Here is an 18,429-nt window from a genome sequence, read left to right as displayed (position 1 = left end):
AGTTCAGCTCAGCTCAGCTCAGCTCAGCTCAGCCCAGCTCAGCCCAGCCTAGCCCAGCCCAGCCCAGCTCAGCTCAGCCCAGCTCAGCTTAGCCCAGCTCAGTTCAGCCAGGCACAACCTGGCTCAGCCCAGCTCAGTTCAGCCGGGCACAACCTGGCTCAGCCCAGCCCATCCCAGCTCAGCACAGCCCAGTTCAGCTCAGCTCAGCTCAGCCCAGCTCAGCCCAGTCCAGACCAGGCCAGGTCAGTTAAGCTCAACCCAGATCATCCCAGCTCAGCTCAGCCCAGCTTGGCTCAGCCCAGCTCAACCTGGCCCAGCCTGGTCCAGGTCAGCCCAGCCCGTACCGCCCAGCCCAGCTCATCCTGGTTCAGCTCAGCTTGACCGAGCTCAGCCCAGGTCCGCTCAGCCCAGCCCAAATCAGCTCAGCCCAGCCCAGCTCATCTCAGCCCAGCTCAGCCCAGCACAGCTCAGCCCAGCTCAGCCCAGCTCAGCCCAGCACATCCCACTTCAGCTCAGTTCAGCTCAGCCTAGGTCAGCTCAGTTGAGGTAAGCTCAACCCAGCCCAATCCAACCTGACTGAGCCCAGCAAAGCCCAGCTCACCCTAGCTCAGCTCAGCTCAGCCCAGCCCAGCCCTGCCCAGCCCAGCCCAGCCCAGCTCAGCCCAGCTCAGATCAGCCAAGCCTAGGTTAGCTCAGCCCAGCTCATTCCTACCCAGGTTAGCTCAGCCCAGCTAAGCTCAACTCGGCTCAGCTCAGCCTAGCTTGGCTCAGTCCAACACAGCACGCTCAATCTGGTTCAGCTCGGCTCAGCCCGGTTCAGCTTGGCCCAGCCCAGCTTAGCCCAGCTCAGCTCTGCTCAGCTCAGCTCAGCTCAGCTTAGCCTAGCCTTGCTCAGCTCAGCTCAGCTCAGTCCAGCTCAGCCCAGCTCAGCCCAACCCAGCCCAGGAAAGCATAGCTTAGCCCAGGTCAGCCCAGCATAGCGTAGTTCTTAGTTCTCTAGCAGGCTTAGCTCTGCTCAGCTCAGCCCAGCTCAGCCCAGCCCTGGTTAGCTCAGCCCAGCTAAACTCAGCTCAGCTCAGCTCTGATGAGCTCAGCCCAGCTTGGGTCAGCCCAACACAGCCTGCTCAGCCCAGCCCAACCTAGCTCAGCTCAGCCCAGCCCAGGTTAGCTCAGCCCCAGCCCAGGTTAGCTCAGCCTAGCACAGCCCCTGCCCCGGTTAGCTCAGCCCAGCTAAGCTCAACTCAGCTCGGCTCACCCTAGCTTGGCTCAGCCTGGTTCAGCTCAGCTCAGCCCAGCCCGGCCCGGTCCGGCCCAGCCCAGCCCAGCTCAGCCCGGCCGAGCTCAGCTCAGCCTAGCCTTGCTCAGCTCAGCCCAGCTCAGCCCAGCCCAGCCCAGCCCAGCCCAGCCCAGCAAAGCATAACTCAGCTCAGGTCAGCCCAGCATAGCATAGCTCAGCCCAGCTCAGCACAGCTCAGCCCTGCCCAGCTCAGCCCAGCTTAGTGCAGCCAAGCCCAGCTCAGCTCAGCTAGTTCAGCCGGGCACAGCCTGGCTCAGCCCAGCGCATCCCAGCTCAGCACAGCCCAGTTCAGCTCAGCTCAGCTCAACTCAGCTCAGCTCAGCCCAGTTCAGCCTTGTTTAGTCTAGGTCAGCTTAGGTCAGTTTTGCCCATCCAAGTCCATTTCTGAAAGCTGGATGGAGTTATCATGGCTAGAAACGGTCAGCCCACCAGATTGCTTGTCTCAGCTAAAGCCATCTCATTGCCAGGTTCCTGCACCGCCAGGCTGGCTTTCATCTTTTGTCTCCCTCTACTTGATACCCCAGTTTCGGGCAGTCCTGCCCTAGCAGGACTCGGTTTTGGTTCCAAAGCAGTACCAATCATTACCACCCTCCACTACCTGGGTGGCATATTTTCTTTGCGCCCTAAAGTTATTAGAACATCTTCAGAATTAGACCAAGAATTTAGCAGCCTATACTGTGATAAAAATGAGGAGCTCCCCTTGCTCTAGAATCGGCAGCATAGCTTCTGCACCGAGAGGAGGTTATTGAAATGCTCAAAGCCTCCACCTTCTCGGAGCATCTCCTCCCTTCTGAGTCTGAAATAAACCCCTGCCTTTAAATTCCCTCTAGATAACAGTCATCATTGGAAACAACCAAGAAATGCATTTTATCTGAATTTGCCACTTAAAATTCTGCCATTTACCGCAAATCGCTTTGGAAGGCATGGGCTACTTTCAAGGGTACGATGACCTAAGTCAATGATTTAGACAAGAGCGATGCCAGTGGGGCTGAAGCATCATGACTCATGCCATCCGCATTCAGAGGTTGCAAAAGAGCTCGGGTGACCTCTCCTTCAAACGGGCTTTAGGGAAAGTTAAATGGGAGTGACCCAGACAATGGTCACTCAAAAGACTCACACAAATAAGTCTCCTGCTCTTCATCAAGCAGTTAAGACCAATTCCCCTTCTAGTCTTAGAAATAAGACATCAAATACAAAGTTTTAAGAGAAGCGAATGCAGCAGCGGCAGCTGCCTGTCTCTTACCATGTCAGGTGTGTAGTCACTGCGAGCCTTGCAAGGCTTTGGCATGGAATCATTCCTCCAAGTCCATTAACAAGGGCTGGGTCCTGAGCAGCCAGTTGGCCTGGTGGCAGAAGCCACACATCCCAGCTCTGGGTAGTCCGGGGAGACCCAAAGTCCAGCCTGGGCCTGGCAGGCACCCTCCCAGAGCCTCCGCTAGGCCAGTCCGGCTGAAGCTGAATCGGTGATTCCGAGCAGAACCCGTCCTTCTAAGGTGTCTCCACAGTCCTGTCTTCAGCACTATCTGACTGAGTTTTCTCTTAAGCCACAAACTAGCATGTTTAACTGAAATAATTCAGGATAATGATGCACATTTTACCTAAAACTTATCCTAAAGTGAGTAGTTGAAAGTGGTCTTGAAAAATACTAAAATGAAGGCCACTCTATCAGAATATCAAAGTGTTTCTCCTTAATCACAAAGAGAAAACGAGTTAACCTAAAAAGATTGTGAACATAGTGATTATAAAAATAATGCTCTGAGGTATTGAAAAAGTGTTTGAGATTAATTATCACATGAAGGGATAACAAACTAATTTTAAAAGGTTTTTGAATGCAGTCATAAACTCTCTCTAAGACTGTTTAATTTTTTAAATATCTTTCTTTAAAAATGAATGCAGTTTAGAAGTTGATATCCTGTTTGCACAAACTAGCAGTTGATAAGCTAAGATTGGAAATGAAATTCGGATAGTTAAAAAAAAAGAGCCTTTCCAGTTTCGGTCAGCCTCGCCTTATTTTAGAAACGCAAATCGTCCAGGTGTTGTTTTGCTCAGTAGAGCACTTTCAGATCTGGGCCCAGGCAAAACCACCTCTTCACAACCAGAAGTGATAAATTTACCAATTGTGTTTTTTTTGCTTCCTAAAATAGACTCTTGCGGTGACCTGCTTCCTGCCACCTGCTGTGGGTGCCTGAGACCCCCATGTAGCCATCTTGACTCTAACTCATCATCCGCTCCCAGCTTCACTCAATTAATTAAAAAAATAAACTTAATTTATGATGCTCAAAACTCAGTCCTGCATCAGAGCTGACAGCACTGTGCTAGTATTTCTTAGCTAAACTTACTTTGGCCCTAATTCCAGAGACATACCACTCATGGGTGTTAATCAAATGATAAGAATTTCAAATACTTGGACAGTTAAAAAAATTAATATACTTCAAAATCTTTCACAGTTTTAAGTCCTAATTGTCTTAACCATTTTTCTCTGGAGCCACTTCAAACATCCTGTCTTTTAACATTTAATAAGCATGCCTCTTAAGATGAACAGTCCTTTTCTCTTGGAAACCAACTTCAGGGCACTGAGCCTGGCACTGAGCTCCTGGGGCCTCCCTAAGCCCCTGTGAGGACAGCAGCCACCCTTTCTGGACCACCTGTGCCCCGACCCTGCTCTCATCAAGACCAAGGCTACGCGTCTGTCCTGGGTGGATTCACCCACTCTGACAGTTCTCTTTCCAGACAACAAAGAATTTAAGATGCAGGTTGGCACACAGCACACCTCATAATTCTAAAGAAAATGTTTCATGATTCGCTGTGTGTGGAGCGATCTTGCAGTCCTACAGACACCGCACCTGACACACATTCCTCAGCCATCACTAAGACCCCTGGTTTGCTCTGGCATCTCATCCAAATGTGGCTCCCCAAGCCCCCAGGCTCAGTTACTCCATCAGACACATCCAGCCTGAGTCCCATTTTCCAAAGGCATTGGAAAATCCACAGAGGCTCCCGGATCCCCAAGACACCCCAGTGCCCGTCCCCTCCTGGCCAGTCCGCCCAGGTCCCCTTGGAACATGTCCCGAGGACCAGCCTGCAACGCTCAGAAAACCCCACAGGCAATAGCAGAAAACAAAGGCCCTAGAGTGGCCCATTCTTACCTGAGGAGACGGTGACCATGACCCCTTGGCCCCAGGAGTCCATACCGTAGTAGTCACAATGGCAGAATGTCCATCCTCACCCCACAAAAACTCTGGGCGCCCGGCTTGCATTGTTCCCAGCCACCCAGAGACCTTCTGTCTCCAGGCGTCACATGGAAGCCAACTGTCCGTGTCCCTGTCCTGCCCTTCTCATGGAACCCTCTGCTGGCCTCCCACGTACCCCACATTCTGGCCTGACCCCTCAGAAGCCAGACCACTGTCGGCCTGGGACATCCAACTGCAAGCAGATGGCTGACAAGTCACCCCCAGGAGTCCAAACACCCCGGCGGGCACCCGTCCCAGAGAGTGGGTGCCTTGGAGTGGGACAGAGGCCTACCACACAATCGTCACCACAGCCCCTGAGAATGCTCCAAATGAAGCAGAGAGTGGTCACCCCAGACCAGCCAAAGGAACCCCCCAGCTGCCGACATCTGTGGCTGGACTTGGGGAGGAGACGCTGGGTTCCCATTCGAAGGGACCCTCTCCCTGGCTTTCTTTCCTGACCTCCAAAGTGCCTCCAGGACTCTGACCCTGAGACCCCGGCAAGCCGAGTCTCCCTAAGTGGACTCGGAGAGGGGGTGGTGAGGACTCACCTGAGGAGACGGTGACCAGGGTTCCCTGGCCCCAGACATCGAACCAGTTGTCACATTGTGACAACAATGCCAGGACCCCAGGCAAGAACTGGCACCCACTAAGTCCCTGGGACCCTCTCAGACGGAGCCCATGGAGGGCCCGGGGGTTCTTGGGCCATGGGACCCCAGAGGCCCAGGGTGCCCTGACCACAGGGAGACCCCTGCTGCTGGGCGCAGGAGGAGGGAGCGTCTGGAGACCCGGAGCCCTTGCCCCTTGTCTGTGTGGCCGCTGTTGCCTCGGGGCGTCCTCCTGAGCCCCCCAGGCTGCTCCAGGGCTTTCTTGGCAGGAGACCCAGGCACACTTATTTTCCCCCAAAAATGCAGCAAAACCCCTCAGAGTTAAGGCAGGAGAGAGGTTGTGAGGACTCACCTGAGGAGACGGTGACCAGGGTTCCCTGGCCCCAGTAGTCAAAGTAGTCACATTGTGGGAGGCCCCGTTAAGGGGTGCACAAAAACCTGACTCTCTGACTGTCCCCGGCCAGCTGTGGCAGCCAGCCCTGTGACCCAAGGTCATTCTGTCCCCAGCACAAGCATGACTCTGCCCACCCTTTGTCCCAGGAGCGGAGTCCCGATTCCCAAAGAAAGGCCTTCTGCTGAATGTGACCCCAAACAGCCCCAGAAGGAGCCCCGGAGGGCCCCACATGGCCCCGCACAGACCAAGGAGCCACTGGACATTATCTCCCAGCTCCAGGACAGAGGACGCTGGACCCAGAGCAAGGAGATGGAAACAAAGCCATCTTACCTGAAGAGACGCTGACCCTGAGCCCTTGGCCCCAGAAACCAAAAGCATCACACAGGGACACAGTCCCTGTTCCTGCCCAGACACAAACCCGTGCCCGTGCAGGACACTCGAATGGGTCACATGGCCCAAGCACAGAGCAGAGGCAGCCGGCGTCCCTGTCCCCAGTCACACAGACCCCCAGGCTGAGACCCAGGCCGGGAGGGGTGACCTTCCCAGGGAGACGGTGGCCGGGCTGCCCTGTGCTCTGGGCCCCAGTACTCCAAGTACTTGTAGCCACACCAAAGTGTGGGCCTGGTCCCCGGCACCTGAACAGCCAGCGCCCAGCCCCGGCCCTGGCTCTGCCCACAAGTTCTCTTTCCCATCCCTGCCCTCGGCCTGCTTGCCATCTGTGGGGGTCCCTGATGGGGCTGAAGCCCAGCGGGGTCCCTGTCTGTCCTTGGGGGCTCCAGCTGGCCCCAGGGCTAAGTGACAGCAGGGCTCTGGCATGCAGCCCATGGCAGAGATCCCAGGGATGACAGCTGGTGTGGCCTCAGGCCAGACCCAGACCAGCTGCAGACCCCAGAGACCTGGCCTGGTGCCTGGACAGAGAAGACTGGGAGGGGGTTGCAGGGGGACTCACCTGAGGAGACGGTGATCGGGGTGCCAGGGCCCCAGAGATCGAAGTACCAGTAGCACAGCCTGTGCCCTCCTGCTTCTCCCATACAAAAACACACCCTCCGCCCTCCTGCCAACCTCCTTTGCTGAGCACCTGTCCCCAAGTCTGAGGCCAAAGCCCTTGCCTGGCCCAGTACACCTGGCTCCCCACTATCCCCAGAGAGCAGACTCACCTGAGGAGACGGTGACCAGGGCGCCCTGGCCCCAGTGCTCGAAGTATTCAGCCACAGTGAGTCAGCCCTGAGCCAGGGGCTGCAGAAACCCACAGCTGGGGTCCCTGGAGAGCGTGGTTTTTGCAGAGCTTCCTATCACTGTGTCCCCAGTTAGCACAGTGGTTCCCAGCTCAGCCAAAACCCCGCGGCTGGTAGGGGGCCTGCGGGGCCTGGGGCTGGTCTGGCTGTGGTCCCCAGGGCGGGTCGGGTCTAGGGGCCCCCAGCACCTTTGCCAGTGCCCTCCTTTCCGCTGTTAGCCCCAGAACATGCCGGAGACCCCAGCCCTCAACCCTGCCAGTCACTCTTGAGTCTCGTGCCAGTCATTTGCTGCTATTAAGAATCATTAGAGTGCTGAAGGCTGGCGAGTGTGTTTTTCCTTTTCTTATGTGAATTAGAGCAGATCTGAAGCTGGGTCTGTCAGGCCACCTCTCATCCGCTTGCTTTCTGAGTTGTTTTCCCAGCTGCAGAGAGGCCGGGGTGGCAGCGGCTGGGGGAGCCTCCTTGCCTGCAGGGCCACGGCCCCTGCCAGGGCTCCTGGCTGGCCCGCAGGGGTAGGGAGCCTTTCCTGCTCTGATCCCGTCTGTGGGGCCCGGCGCGGGTTGCCTGATTGGTTCCACCTATTTACCGACGTTCCACTGAACGGGAGGCCTCAGCGAGTGGCGCTGGGTCTCACCACAGCGCCCTGGCGTGGGCTCCCTGCGTGTCCATGAGTGCTAGGTCCCTTCCCTGCGCCTCAGCTGGTCCTCAATGAGGTCTCAGCTCTTCCCATGGCGGGTGCCAGGGAAGGTGCAAGGTGGTCTAAGGGGAGCCCCTCCCCAGGCCTGCGCTGGCTGCCTTCTGCCGAGTCTGGGTGAGGGACTTTGCACGCACCACTGGCCAGACGCAGGCTGAGTGGGGCCCTCAGGGAGGCCGAGGCCTGCAGCCAGGTGTGAGCATGGGGGTGTGCCTGGCAAGGGCCTCTGTTGGGGGTGGACTGACGGGCACAGGGTGTCTGGGGCAGGAGAGCTGCCCATGCAGGCTTGCTGGGGAGGGTCTATGTCGGGGCAGAGTTTCAGGGAGAGGAATAGGCAAGGCAAAGGCTGGGAGGCTGGGACCTGTCGTTGGAGGACGCAGGTGGTTTGCTGAGGCGGGGTGGAAAGAGGGCCTGAGTGCCCTGAAGGGGCTGAAGGGTGCTGGGGGCTTGCTCAGAGGCTGCTCAAGAAGACTCCCTCAGGCACCGTGCGGGCAGGGATGCAGGGTCTGGGAGGGAAGGCTGGATGTGGGGAGAGGGTTGGGGCTCCCGTAGGGGTGTGGACAGAATGGCGGCAGTTTGTGGGGTTTCCTATAGGGCTCCAGGCAGGACGGGGGACTCTGAGGTGCTGTCTGGGGCAGTGGATCTCTCTAGACATGGGTGAACAGTTGCCAGCACGGGACCAGAGTCTTAGGCCACGAACGGTGAGATTACCCGTCTCCAGCCATGAGGGGCCGAGAACCCATTTGATTGGGGTGGTTGGGCCCTGATGGCCAGGGAGGCAGCTGTGAGGGAACAAGTTCGGGGAGTGAGGAGGAGGGTGGTCTGGTGCTGGGGGAGTGGCTCTCTGGCCTTTGGACTTCTGGCCCTAGGGGGCGCAGGCAGGGTCAAGGGTCAAGGGAGCAGGCTGAGGGTGGGCTGTGTCTCAAGCCCCCACGCCTGGGCCTCTGGATCCCTGAGCTGGGGGAGGGAGGGCCTGGCCTTCCCTCTCCTCCTGCACTGGGGTCCTGCTGTCTGAGGAAGCAGTGGGGTTCTGAGCTGCCCTTTGAGACTCACTTGGGCTCACAGTTTGTGGTAGGACTCCTTGAGCCCCCAGACCCTTTCCCAAGGCTCTTCCTCTGATGGTCTCAGCTCTAGGGCCTCCTGCATCCTTTGCAGGGGTGAGGGGTGGGGTTTCCAGGTCCCTCCAGAAGCACTGACTCCATCCCTTGCCCGCATCCAGCCCCGCCCTGGCCCTGCCTTTTCACACACTTCAGAGGCCCGTTCAACTCCAGCAGACACGCAGGCCCACGAGGCTCCTGTATATGGCCCCTGTGTGCAGAGCTGTGGAGGGGCCAGAGACCCCCATGCCCATGGCTTTGCAGGTGTCTGGGCCCAGCTCCTTCCACAGCATCCTGTGACTGGGTCCTGGGAACACACCCTCTGCCCCCACCTGCCACAAGGACACACCAGGGAAAGCACACGAGTGTCACAGACATGGTGGCTGGATCGTGCAATGGGCAGCCAGGGCAGGGCCCACAGGCCAGGTCGAGTTGGCCCCCAGCCTCTCCCCACAGCTGGCATCTCCTGGGGCACCTGTCCCCCCCAGGGTCACTTAGCCTGGATGGCACTTCCTGGCCTGGCTGCCCTGAGCAGGGCTGGGAGCTGAGCTGAGAGCTGCAGCCCCGAGGGCAGTGGAGAGGGCACTCCGCTCACATGGCCCATGCACTGTTTGGGATGCGGCCTTTCGATCCTGCTCTGTTCATGTGGCCCATGCATTGTTCAGGACATAGCCTTTCGATCCTGCTGAAGACAGTCCTTGAGCAGGAGCAGCTCCCCGGCTGGGACAGGGCCCTGGACATCCAAGCCAGAGGGAAAGGCCAGGGGTCAGCAACAAGGGAGGGTCTGGGCCCAGAAGCAGGGGGGCAACACCTACTCTGGGCACTGAGTCTCTGGACTGTGCCATCCTGGAGAAGGAGAAGCCAGAGGTGACCCTTGGCAGGGATGGCAGGCCTCACTGGAGGACAGGGCACTGCAGCAGACTGCCACGCCTTCTAGGCCTACAGTGCAGCTTGGCGAGCTGGCCAGGCTCCAGGTTGGCGAGGGGCTGGCTCTGAGCTGGCTCTGTGGTGGGCCAGATGGCTGGAACACAGGGGTTTCACTGTGAGGAATGATGCATTCTGTCACTCCCAGGCTGGGGAGAGCGTGTTGTATCCCTTATACCCGAGGCTCTGCTTCTGATGGTCTCTGCTGCTGGAGATGTGGTTTCCACACTTCCACTGCTGCTCCTGCCAGCCTGGCACTCTGCTCTGGGAGGAAGGCCCTTCTGGGCAAAGCCACAGCGGAAAAAGTCTTGCTGCTTCATTTCCCAGGTCAGAAGCAATGCAAGAGCACACCGCTGCTACAGCTGGTGAATCTACAGAGTTTCCCTCCACTGACACCCAATTCCTTCCCTAAGAGGACTGGGAGAGTGAGGAGAAAGTCTGAGGAGAATCATCTTCCCTGGCATGGAGCTTGACAGTTTGTCCCAGAGGAAACAGTGGAATTTGCTGGGGGTGAATTTTGCCCAAGTTTTTTCAGCTTTCCCTATTTTATGTGTAATAATCTTGGAGTCCAATTTGAAAGTCTCTTTCTTTTAATAGGCAAGTTGAGACCATTCACGTTTGTTGTTTTCATAGATCTGTTTGGCTTCAATCCTATCTTAGTAGTTTATGTTTTCTATTTTTACACTTTCAAAAAGTTTTCCATCTTAAGTTTTCTTATTGTTTGCTAGCTTCTATATGTAGTGGCTACCTTTATAACTTTCCAAAATATTCTTTGTTCTTCTTTGGATAGTATACTTTAGTTCTTTACTATATACAGGTATGAAATTACCTGGTTTCCTCTTCCTTTTCCCCTCCATCTCTAGCATCATATGATTATAGTCAGTAATATTATTTTCTTAAAATTTGTTTGTACTGTCTAATACGCCCAATTTGGTTTTACTGATGTCCTTTGGCTGAGAGTTATTTGGAGTGGGGCAGTAATTCAGAAGTGCTCCCTATCTCATATTCTGTGTTTTGATCATTGTAAAATGTCCACTTTGTCAGGCAGACACCATTTCACCTCTGTTGAGGCCACACAGTCCCCCACAGTCATTTCTGTCTTAGTCTTGCAGTTAAGGACACTTAATATTTACTTTTGTTTCTTGGCCCTGAGTTCTCCAAGCATCTTTTGATGGCTGGCGGTCTTCCTCTACTAGTTTTTTCATGAGATTACGGACTATAGAATGTTTGGAACTCCTTTTCAGCAGCCTTTGTTCTTGAAGAACAGTTGGCTGCATATAGACTCTGGACTATCTACCACTTCTTCCCCCCTTGAGAACCCTACAGGTGTTGTCCTACCATTTACTGATCTTGAATGTGGCTGGTGAGAAATCTGGGACTGGTCATCAACCCCCTTATAGATGATTGTGTGTGTGTGTGTGTGTGTGTGTGTGTGTGTGTGTGTGTGTTTGGATTTAGATTTTCTTTGAATTTGTGCCCAAATTAGTTCCTAAAATTACCAAAAGTAATACAACAGAAAGCATAGTTAAATCTATAATTTCAAAAACTCTATCCTGAAATAAAACAAGATTGCCTCCGTATTGGTAGGCAATTAGAGCCAGAGAAAACTGGCTCAGAATGGTGGCTCCTGAGATGTCTACTAGCAAATGCCCTGGACTCCATTCTCTCCTAGGGACTCGGATTGTGTGGATGTCATCTCTTCTTTGCCTGTCTTCCATATCTGTCATCTCTTTTTATATATTTTATTTTACAGAATTTTTATGGGTACATAGAAGATGCATATATTTATGGGGTACATAGGATGTTTTGATACAGGCATGCAATGTGAAATAATCACATCATGGAAAATGGGGTATCCATCCCCTCAAGCATTATCCTCTGTGTTACAAACAATCCAATTATACACTTTTTGTTATTAAAACTGTACAACTAAACTATTGACTATAGCCACCTTGTTGTGCTATCAAATAGTAAGTTTTATTCATTCTTTCTATTTTTTTGTACCCATTAACCATTCCCATATTTCCCTATCCCCCCATTACCGTTCCCAGCCTCTGGTAACCATCCTTTTACTCTTTATGAACATGGGTGCAATTGTTTTGATTTTTAGATCTCATTAATAAGTAAGAACATGTAATGTTTGTCTTTCTGTGCCTGGCTTATTTCACTTAACATAATAATCTGCAGTTCTATCCATGTTGTTGCAAATGACTCAACTCATTCTTCATGACTGAATAGTACATTGTGTATATGCACTACATTTTCTTTATACATTCAACTGCTGATGAACACTTAGGTTGCCTCCAAATCTTGGCTGTTGTGAACAGGGCTGCAACAAACATGGGAGTGCAGATACCTCTTAATATATGGACTTCCTTTCTTTTGGGGTATATACGCAGCAGTGGGATTGCTGGATCCTATGGTAGCTCTCTTTTTAGTTTTTTGAGGAACTTTCATGCTGTTCTCCATAGTGGTTGTACTAATTTACATTCCCACCAACAGTGTATGAGGGTTTCCTTTTCTCCACATCCTTGTCAGCATTTGTTCTTGCCTGTCTTTTGGATATCAGCCATTTTAACTGGGGTGAGATGATAGTACATTTTAGTTTTAGTTTTGATTGTGTTTCTCTGATAATCCATGATGTTGAGCACTTTTCCATGTCAGTTTGCCATCTGTATGTCTTACTTTAAGAAATGTCTATTTTAACATCTTTCCCATATTTAAATAAGATTATTAGATTTTTTTTTCTATAGAACTGTTTGAGCTCCTTATATATTCTGTATATATTCTGATTATTAATCCCTTGCCAGATGGTTATTTTTCAAATATTTTCTCCCATTCTGTGTGCTGTCTTTTCATTTTGTTGATTGTTTCCTTTACTGTGCAGAAGCTTTTTGACTTGACGTGATCCCATTTGTCCATTTTTGCTTTAGTTGTCTGTGCTTGTGGGATATTACTCAAGAAATCTTTGCCTGGGCTGATGTCTTGGAGAGTTTCCGCCAAGGTTGTCTTGCAGTGGTTTCATAGTATGAGGTCTTAGATTTAAGTTCTTAATCCATTTTGGTTTGATTTTTATATATAGTGAGAGACAGGGGTCTAGTTTCACTGTTATGTATACGGATATCCAGTTTTCCCGGCACCATTTATTGAAGCGATATCATTATCCTTTCCTTAGTGTATGTTCTTGGCAACTTTGTCAAAAATGAGTTCCTGTAGGTGTGTGGATTTATTTCTGGGTTTTTAATACCGATGTTCCGTTCATCTCTGTATCTGTTTTTATGCCAGTACCATGCTGTGTTGATTACTTCTATAGCTCTGTAGCACAATTTGAAGACAGGCAATATCATTCCTACAGTTTTGTTCTTTTTGCTTAGGAGAACTTTGGCTATTCTGGGTCTTTGTGGTACCATGTAAATTTTAGGATTTTTTTTTCTATTTCTCTGAATGATGTCATTGGTATTTTGATGGGGATTGCATCGAATCTGTAGATTGCTTTGGATAGTATGGACATTGTAACAACATTGATTCTTCTAATCCATCCATGAACATACAATATCTTTCCTTTTTTTTTTTTTTATTTTTATTTTTGGTGTACTCTTCAGTTTCTTTCATCAGTGTTTTATAGTTTTCATTATAGAGATCTTTTACCTCTTTGGTTAATTCCTAGGTGTTTATTTGTGGTTACTGTAAATAGGGCTACTTTTAAATTTCTTTTTCAGATTGTTCATTGTTGGCATATAGAAATGCTACTGATTTTTGTATGTTGATTTTGTATCCTGCAACTTTACTGAATTTGTTTCTAATAACTTATTTTTGGTGGAGTGTTTAGTTCTAAATAGAAAATCATACCATATGCAAATGAGGATAATTTGACTTCTTCCTTTCCAATTCGGATGCCTTTTATATCTTTCTCTTGTCTGATTGCTCCAGCTAGGACTTCCAGTACTATTTGAATAACAGTGGTGAAAGTGGGCATCTTTGTCACGTTCCAGATCTTAGAGGAAAGGCTCTCAGTTTTTCCTCATTTAGTATCATACTGTGGGACTGTCATATATGGCTTTATTATGTTAAGGTAAATTTCTTCCATACCTAGTATAGAAGAGAATTTTTACTATGAAGGAATGTGGAATTTTATCAAATGCTTTTTCAGCATCAATCAAAATGATCAAGTGGTTTTTGTCATTCATTCAGTTGATATATCTCATTGATTGATTTGTATATGTTGAACCATCCTTGCATCCCAAGTTGGATAAATTCCACTTGGTCATGATAAGTGATCTTTCTAATGTGTAGTTGAATTTAGTTTGCTAGTATTTTGTTGAGGATTTTTGTGTCATATTCATCAGACATATTGGCCCATAGTTTTCTTTTTTTGATGTGTCTTTGTCTAGTTTTGGTATGAGGTTAATACTGGCCTTGTATAATGAATTTTGAAGTATTCCCTCCTCCTCTATTTTCTGGAATAATTTGAGTAGGATTGGTATTAGTTCTACTTTAAATGTTTGGTAGAATTCAGCAATGAAGCCATCGGGTCCTGGGCTTCTCTTTACTGGGAGACTTTTTATTATGGCTTTGATCTCAATACTTGTTATCAGTCTGTTCAGGTTTTGAATTTCTTCTTGGTTCAATCTTGGGAGGTTGTATGTGTCTAGGAATTTGTGCATTTCTTCTAGATTTTCCAATTTATTGCCATATAGTTGCTTATAGTAGCCACTAATGATCCTTTGAATTTCCGTGGTGTAAGTTGTAATGTCACCTTTTTCATTTCTGATTTTATTTAGATCTTCTGTCTTTTTTTTTTTTTGAAGTATACTTAAGGAATTTATTCAGAAATAAATAAGGAATTTATTATTAAAAATCAGCTGATTTTTAAGTAAAGGAGCTCAGTCAGTCAATATCCTACCATCTTGAAAGCTCCCTTCCAGTGTAATTTTCATAGTCTTTACATTTTAACTGTCATTGTTGATTACTGTTTTGGCTATATTCTCTACAATTTCAGCAGCATTTTAAAGAGACAATGTGTCTATGTACAACGAAAAAACAAAATGACTTGCAACATCAGAAATACAGTTTAACTATACAATATTAAAGAGAATCCGTGGTAAGTATAACCTCCTTTTTCTGCAACATGAACAACTTACATGTAAGTATCAGTATTATGAATGTGACAATAAAGAGAAAGCCCTTACAGGAGTGAAATACAGCATCCTGAAAAATATTGGTTTCTACCCTAAAAGGCAGTCAGAAAATGTTCACATTTTAACAAATCTGTACAAACGACACGAAATTTGCTTATGGGACCATCTTGCTGATAAGAGCTTTCTAGAAATGTAGAATAACCATGAACAAATTATAAATCTAGTATCTATGTGCTCCACAGCCCTAGAACCCAATAAACTGATTTAAAAAACCCAGTTATGTCCAACATGGATCACTTTTACGTCTTGATTGTTAATGACTGTATGCTTTTTAATATCTCTCTATGATGTACAGTCAACATGCACCTTCTAGGTCATTTAATTTTTTAGCAAAGAAGCAACATCATTTAGCAGCAATTAGAGCACCTTCAAGAAGACTTAAAAAAAATCCAATTAGAAAAGCCATATTTTAAACATTTGTACAAGAATAAGCTGCTGAAACTTAGTAATTGAAATATGACATCTGTACAACAATTTACAATAGAGCTAGAAGGGAATTTATCATTATCCTGCATAGAACTGGTCTGCATTTGGTTACATATTGCCACCTGTTTTGATGAGCAAGGCCTGGTAACAAAAGAAAAATACCTGTTATCAATTCTAACATGTTGAAAACATTAGCAATATTGTAATTTAGTGAATTCAACTGATTTCAAAACAAGCAGCTCATTTTGTCAAAAGTGTAAAGTATTTAGAAATAATAGCTCTCCCTTTAATATAAGCAGTGAAAGAAAACGGACATGTGATCTCGAGGTACAACTTGGTAAAAGCCAGAATAGGCAAATGACAAAGCCTAACTTTGTCCAAAGATTCTAACTCTCACATTCTATTACTATAAAACACAACTGTCACTGTCATTCAGTTCTTACTTTGGTTTCAGCAGATTAACTGCCAAATGCTGAAGAATGTATCCAGGCACTATAGTTCGTATGTTAGAAATATGTCTCTTATTTTTCCATGTGTTTTTAAATAATGAAAAACTACCCTTCATATTAGAACTGTCTAGTAACAACCAAATGTATTTAAGTATTATAAATGTTATTTACAGTGTTCCCTCAAATAAACAAAATTTTTATCTTCTATCTTAACATGGTATTCCTGTTCCTGTGTAACAGGCAGTCATCCTTCACTGCTCAAAACTATAGTCAGAAGTGTGCATTTATTCATTGTCCATGATCTACTCTCATACAAATTACACTATGAGGAACTTCAGTTCACAAACAGTTCTTAATCATGTCTTGTGTAAAAAAAAAAAAAAAAAAGAAAGAAAACAAAAAACACTCAAATGCTCTCAAACTCAAGTGTGCATCTGGAAGCAATTCACAGATATCATGCCAATCTTGGAGGAAAATCAGTAAGTAATTATGCTTGAAGAAGGGGGTGTAGGGGATGCTGTCGGCCCAGCCATGTGTAGGTTTCCTGAAGAATTTGATCTTCTCATGTGTGGGAGAAGGTGTGGGTCATTTGCCAGCTGGTGCACATCAAATCGATCTTCTTTTCAATATGCCAAACAGCATCTTATAAAGGCCTTGGCTTCACTGCTTATAGCAGGTTTTACAGGAAACTGGACTTCTTTGGCTTTTAATATTGTATTTTCTCGAAGAATGTCTTGTTGAGATTGATTGTGACCAAATGGTTTTCTACCATAAAGACACTGAAAGAAGATGACTCCAACTGACCATACATCAACCTTGTTGGAAATCTTTGGTGTCTCTTTTCCAACTACAAAACACTCAGGAGGTAAATACCAGTAAGTGCCTGCCCCCTGGGAAGTTTGATCCATTCCATCTACACCATAGCTATCATCATCCATAATCTTGGACAGACCAAAATCAGTGATTTTGATTTTACCACATGCTGTTCCATCTACCAGTAGGATGTTTCCTGGCTTAAGATCATCATGTATAACAGGGGATTTGATCTCATTGAGATATCTTAGTGCATGTACAATCTGCATTACAATAGACCTAGCTTCTTTCTCTGACATTAACTTGTGTTGCTTCAGATAGAAATCCAAGTCACTGCCTTCCCAGTATTCTAACACCGTACAAAACGTATCTGTATCCAAGGAGAAATAATCATAGAGTTTAACTATTCTGGGGTGATCCAGTTCTTTGTATATTCTATACTCTCTGCAGGCATGTTTGTGGTAGTTTTCTTTCTTCTCATCTCTCCAGCTTTTATTAAGCTGATGTATCTTCACAGCAGCATATCTTTGTTCATAAAGGTCAAAAGCCTTATATACTTCACTAAAGCCACCTCTACCAAGTAGATGAAGTAATAAATATCTTTCATTTAATGTTAGGTGATCTTTGAACTGTGAATTGTCTTGTTTATTCTTTTCAGCTCATGCGTGTGAAGATTTCTGACTCTGTCCAAACGTTCAAGTTCTGCCTGGATTTCTGCCTCTTCCTTTTTGAGATGTCCTAGTCTAAGTTTGAAAATTTCTTCCTGTTCATGATATTCTGCCAAAGTCAACAGTTGTGGTAAATTTGGTCTAACAAAGGGATCATTCTCTGCTCCATTGACTGCTTTGTTTTTCCTTTGTTTTGGCTCAGAATCGGTAGAGGGTGCCTGAGAATTATTAGCTGTGGGAGGTTTGCGTTTGGCTAGAAGTTTCCTTTGCCTTTCAATATCTTCCCTTTGCTGATTCACCCATTCTTGTTGCTTCACAAGATTCTGAAATGCAAAACCACCTGTCCATTGTTTAGTAAATGAAGCGCCATGTCTAACTGTTGTAAAGTGCCCGAGGTATAATCGATCTTGCATACTCTTCTGCTTGACAATTTTTCTTGTGTACTCTTTTCAATAAGAAGTTTCTTGCTCATTGATATGCACTTATTTCATCGTTCTTTGTATTTTTGAAGTAATTTTTGTTGTTCAACTATTTGCCATCTGAGATCACAGTTAGCCCTGAGCAAATCATCTATATGTCCCTCCTTCTTGTCCAGGTCCTGGATTTTATTACTTTCTAATGCTGCTAATTGCAGCATTGTGAGATCAGTCTGAATAATTTTAAAGGATAACTGCTTTGGTTGTACAATAGGGTGGTCCCCAAATGCTAATGCAGTAGGAGAAGGGCTATTGGGTCGAACAGATGAGGAAGGAGTGGAATGTGAATGTGAATTTTGAGGAGAACGGACTGCAGGAAGTATGCCTCTTACTGGACTTGAGCCATTTCCACCCTCGTATTCAAAATAGTCGCTAATTTTCAATACTTTTTCCCTGATTACTTTCATTCTGGTTTTCTGCTTTTCTCTTTCTTTCCCTGGATGATTCCGATTGTTTCTTCTCTGGTGTCTCTGATTCTTTGTCACTTAAAGATCCCAAGCTTCCAAAACTGTGATTAGAGCTTTCGTTATTTGTTGAGGCTTTAGCTCCAACACTGCAACTGCCCGTCCTCCCAATGCTCCCACTTGCAACTCCAGAAAATCTAGCTTCCAATAACTCTTGCCTTCTCGGATCCAGACTATGAAGTTCATCCATTGCACCTTCCCTGGGCCTCCCGGATGGTGGCGTGCGATTCAGCAGGGACCTGGCCGCCGCCCCGGAGCCCGGGCTTGGAGACGTGGAGAGCTGGGACCAAGATGGCGGCCCCTCCAAACTTCCACTGCTACTTTGGACACTCATCAAGCTACTTTCTGGGAACCCCACTCTCCCCCTGCGACGGCAGCGGCGGCAAAGGCACCGGCACCCGCCTCCGTCACGGCGGGGGCCGCGCTAAGGGCGAGCTAGAGAGCCAGGGCTGGGAGGGG

At 48.0% G+C, this 18,429-nt stretch overlaps 1 pseudogene and 2 gene segments (V, D, J or C); all 3 read right to left on the bottom strand.

Annotated features, from left to right (window-relative positions):
* LOC111528370 overlaps window positions 1-5,069 on the bottom strand; it is a 26,662-nt gene extending 21,593 nt beyond the window's left edge. Inside the window, 1 exon segment of the C gene segment in view lies at window positions 4,444-5,069. Coding sequence covers window positions 4,444-4,486 — 43 coding nt within the window.
* LOC111528369 overlaps window positions 1-6,743 on the bottom strand; it is a 13,359-nt gene extending 6,616 nt beyond the window's left edge. Inside the window, exon 1 of the C gene segment in view lies at window positions 5,076-5,426.
* Window positions 6,744-15,980: 9,237 nt separating this feature from the next.
* LOC111528368 lies at window positions 15,981-18,313 on the bottom strand (annotated as a pseudogene).
* Window positions 18,314-18,429: the final 116 nt, after the last annotated feature.

The sequence above is a fragment of the Piliocolobus tephrosceles genome, unplaced genomic scaffold (genome assembly GCF_002776525.5).
Source record: "Piliocolobus tephrosceles isolate RC106 unplaced genomic scaffold, ASM277652v3 unscaffolded_30569, whole genome shotgun sequence".
NCBI lineage: Eukaryota > Metazoa > Chordata > Mammalia > Primates > Cercopithecidae > Piliocolobus > Piliocolobus tephrosceles.
This window is presented reverse-complemented; position numbering and strand designations above follow the sequence as displayed.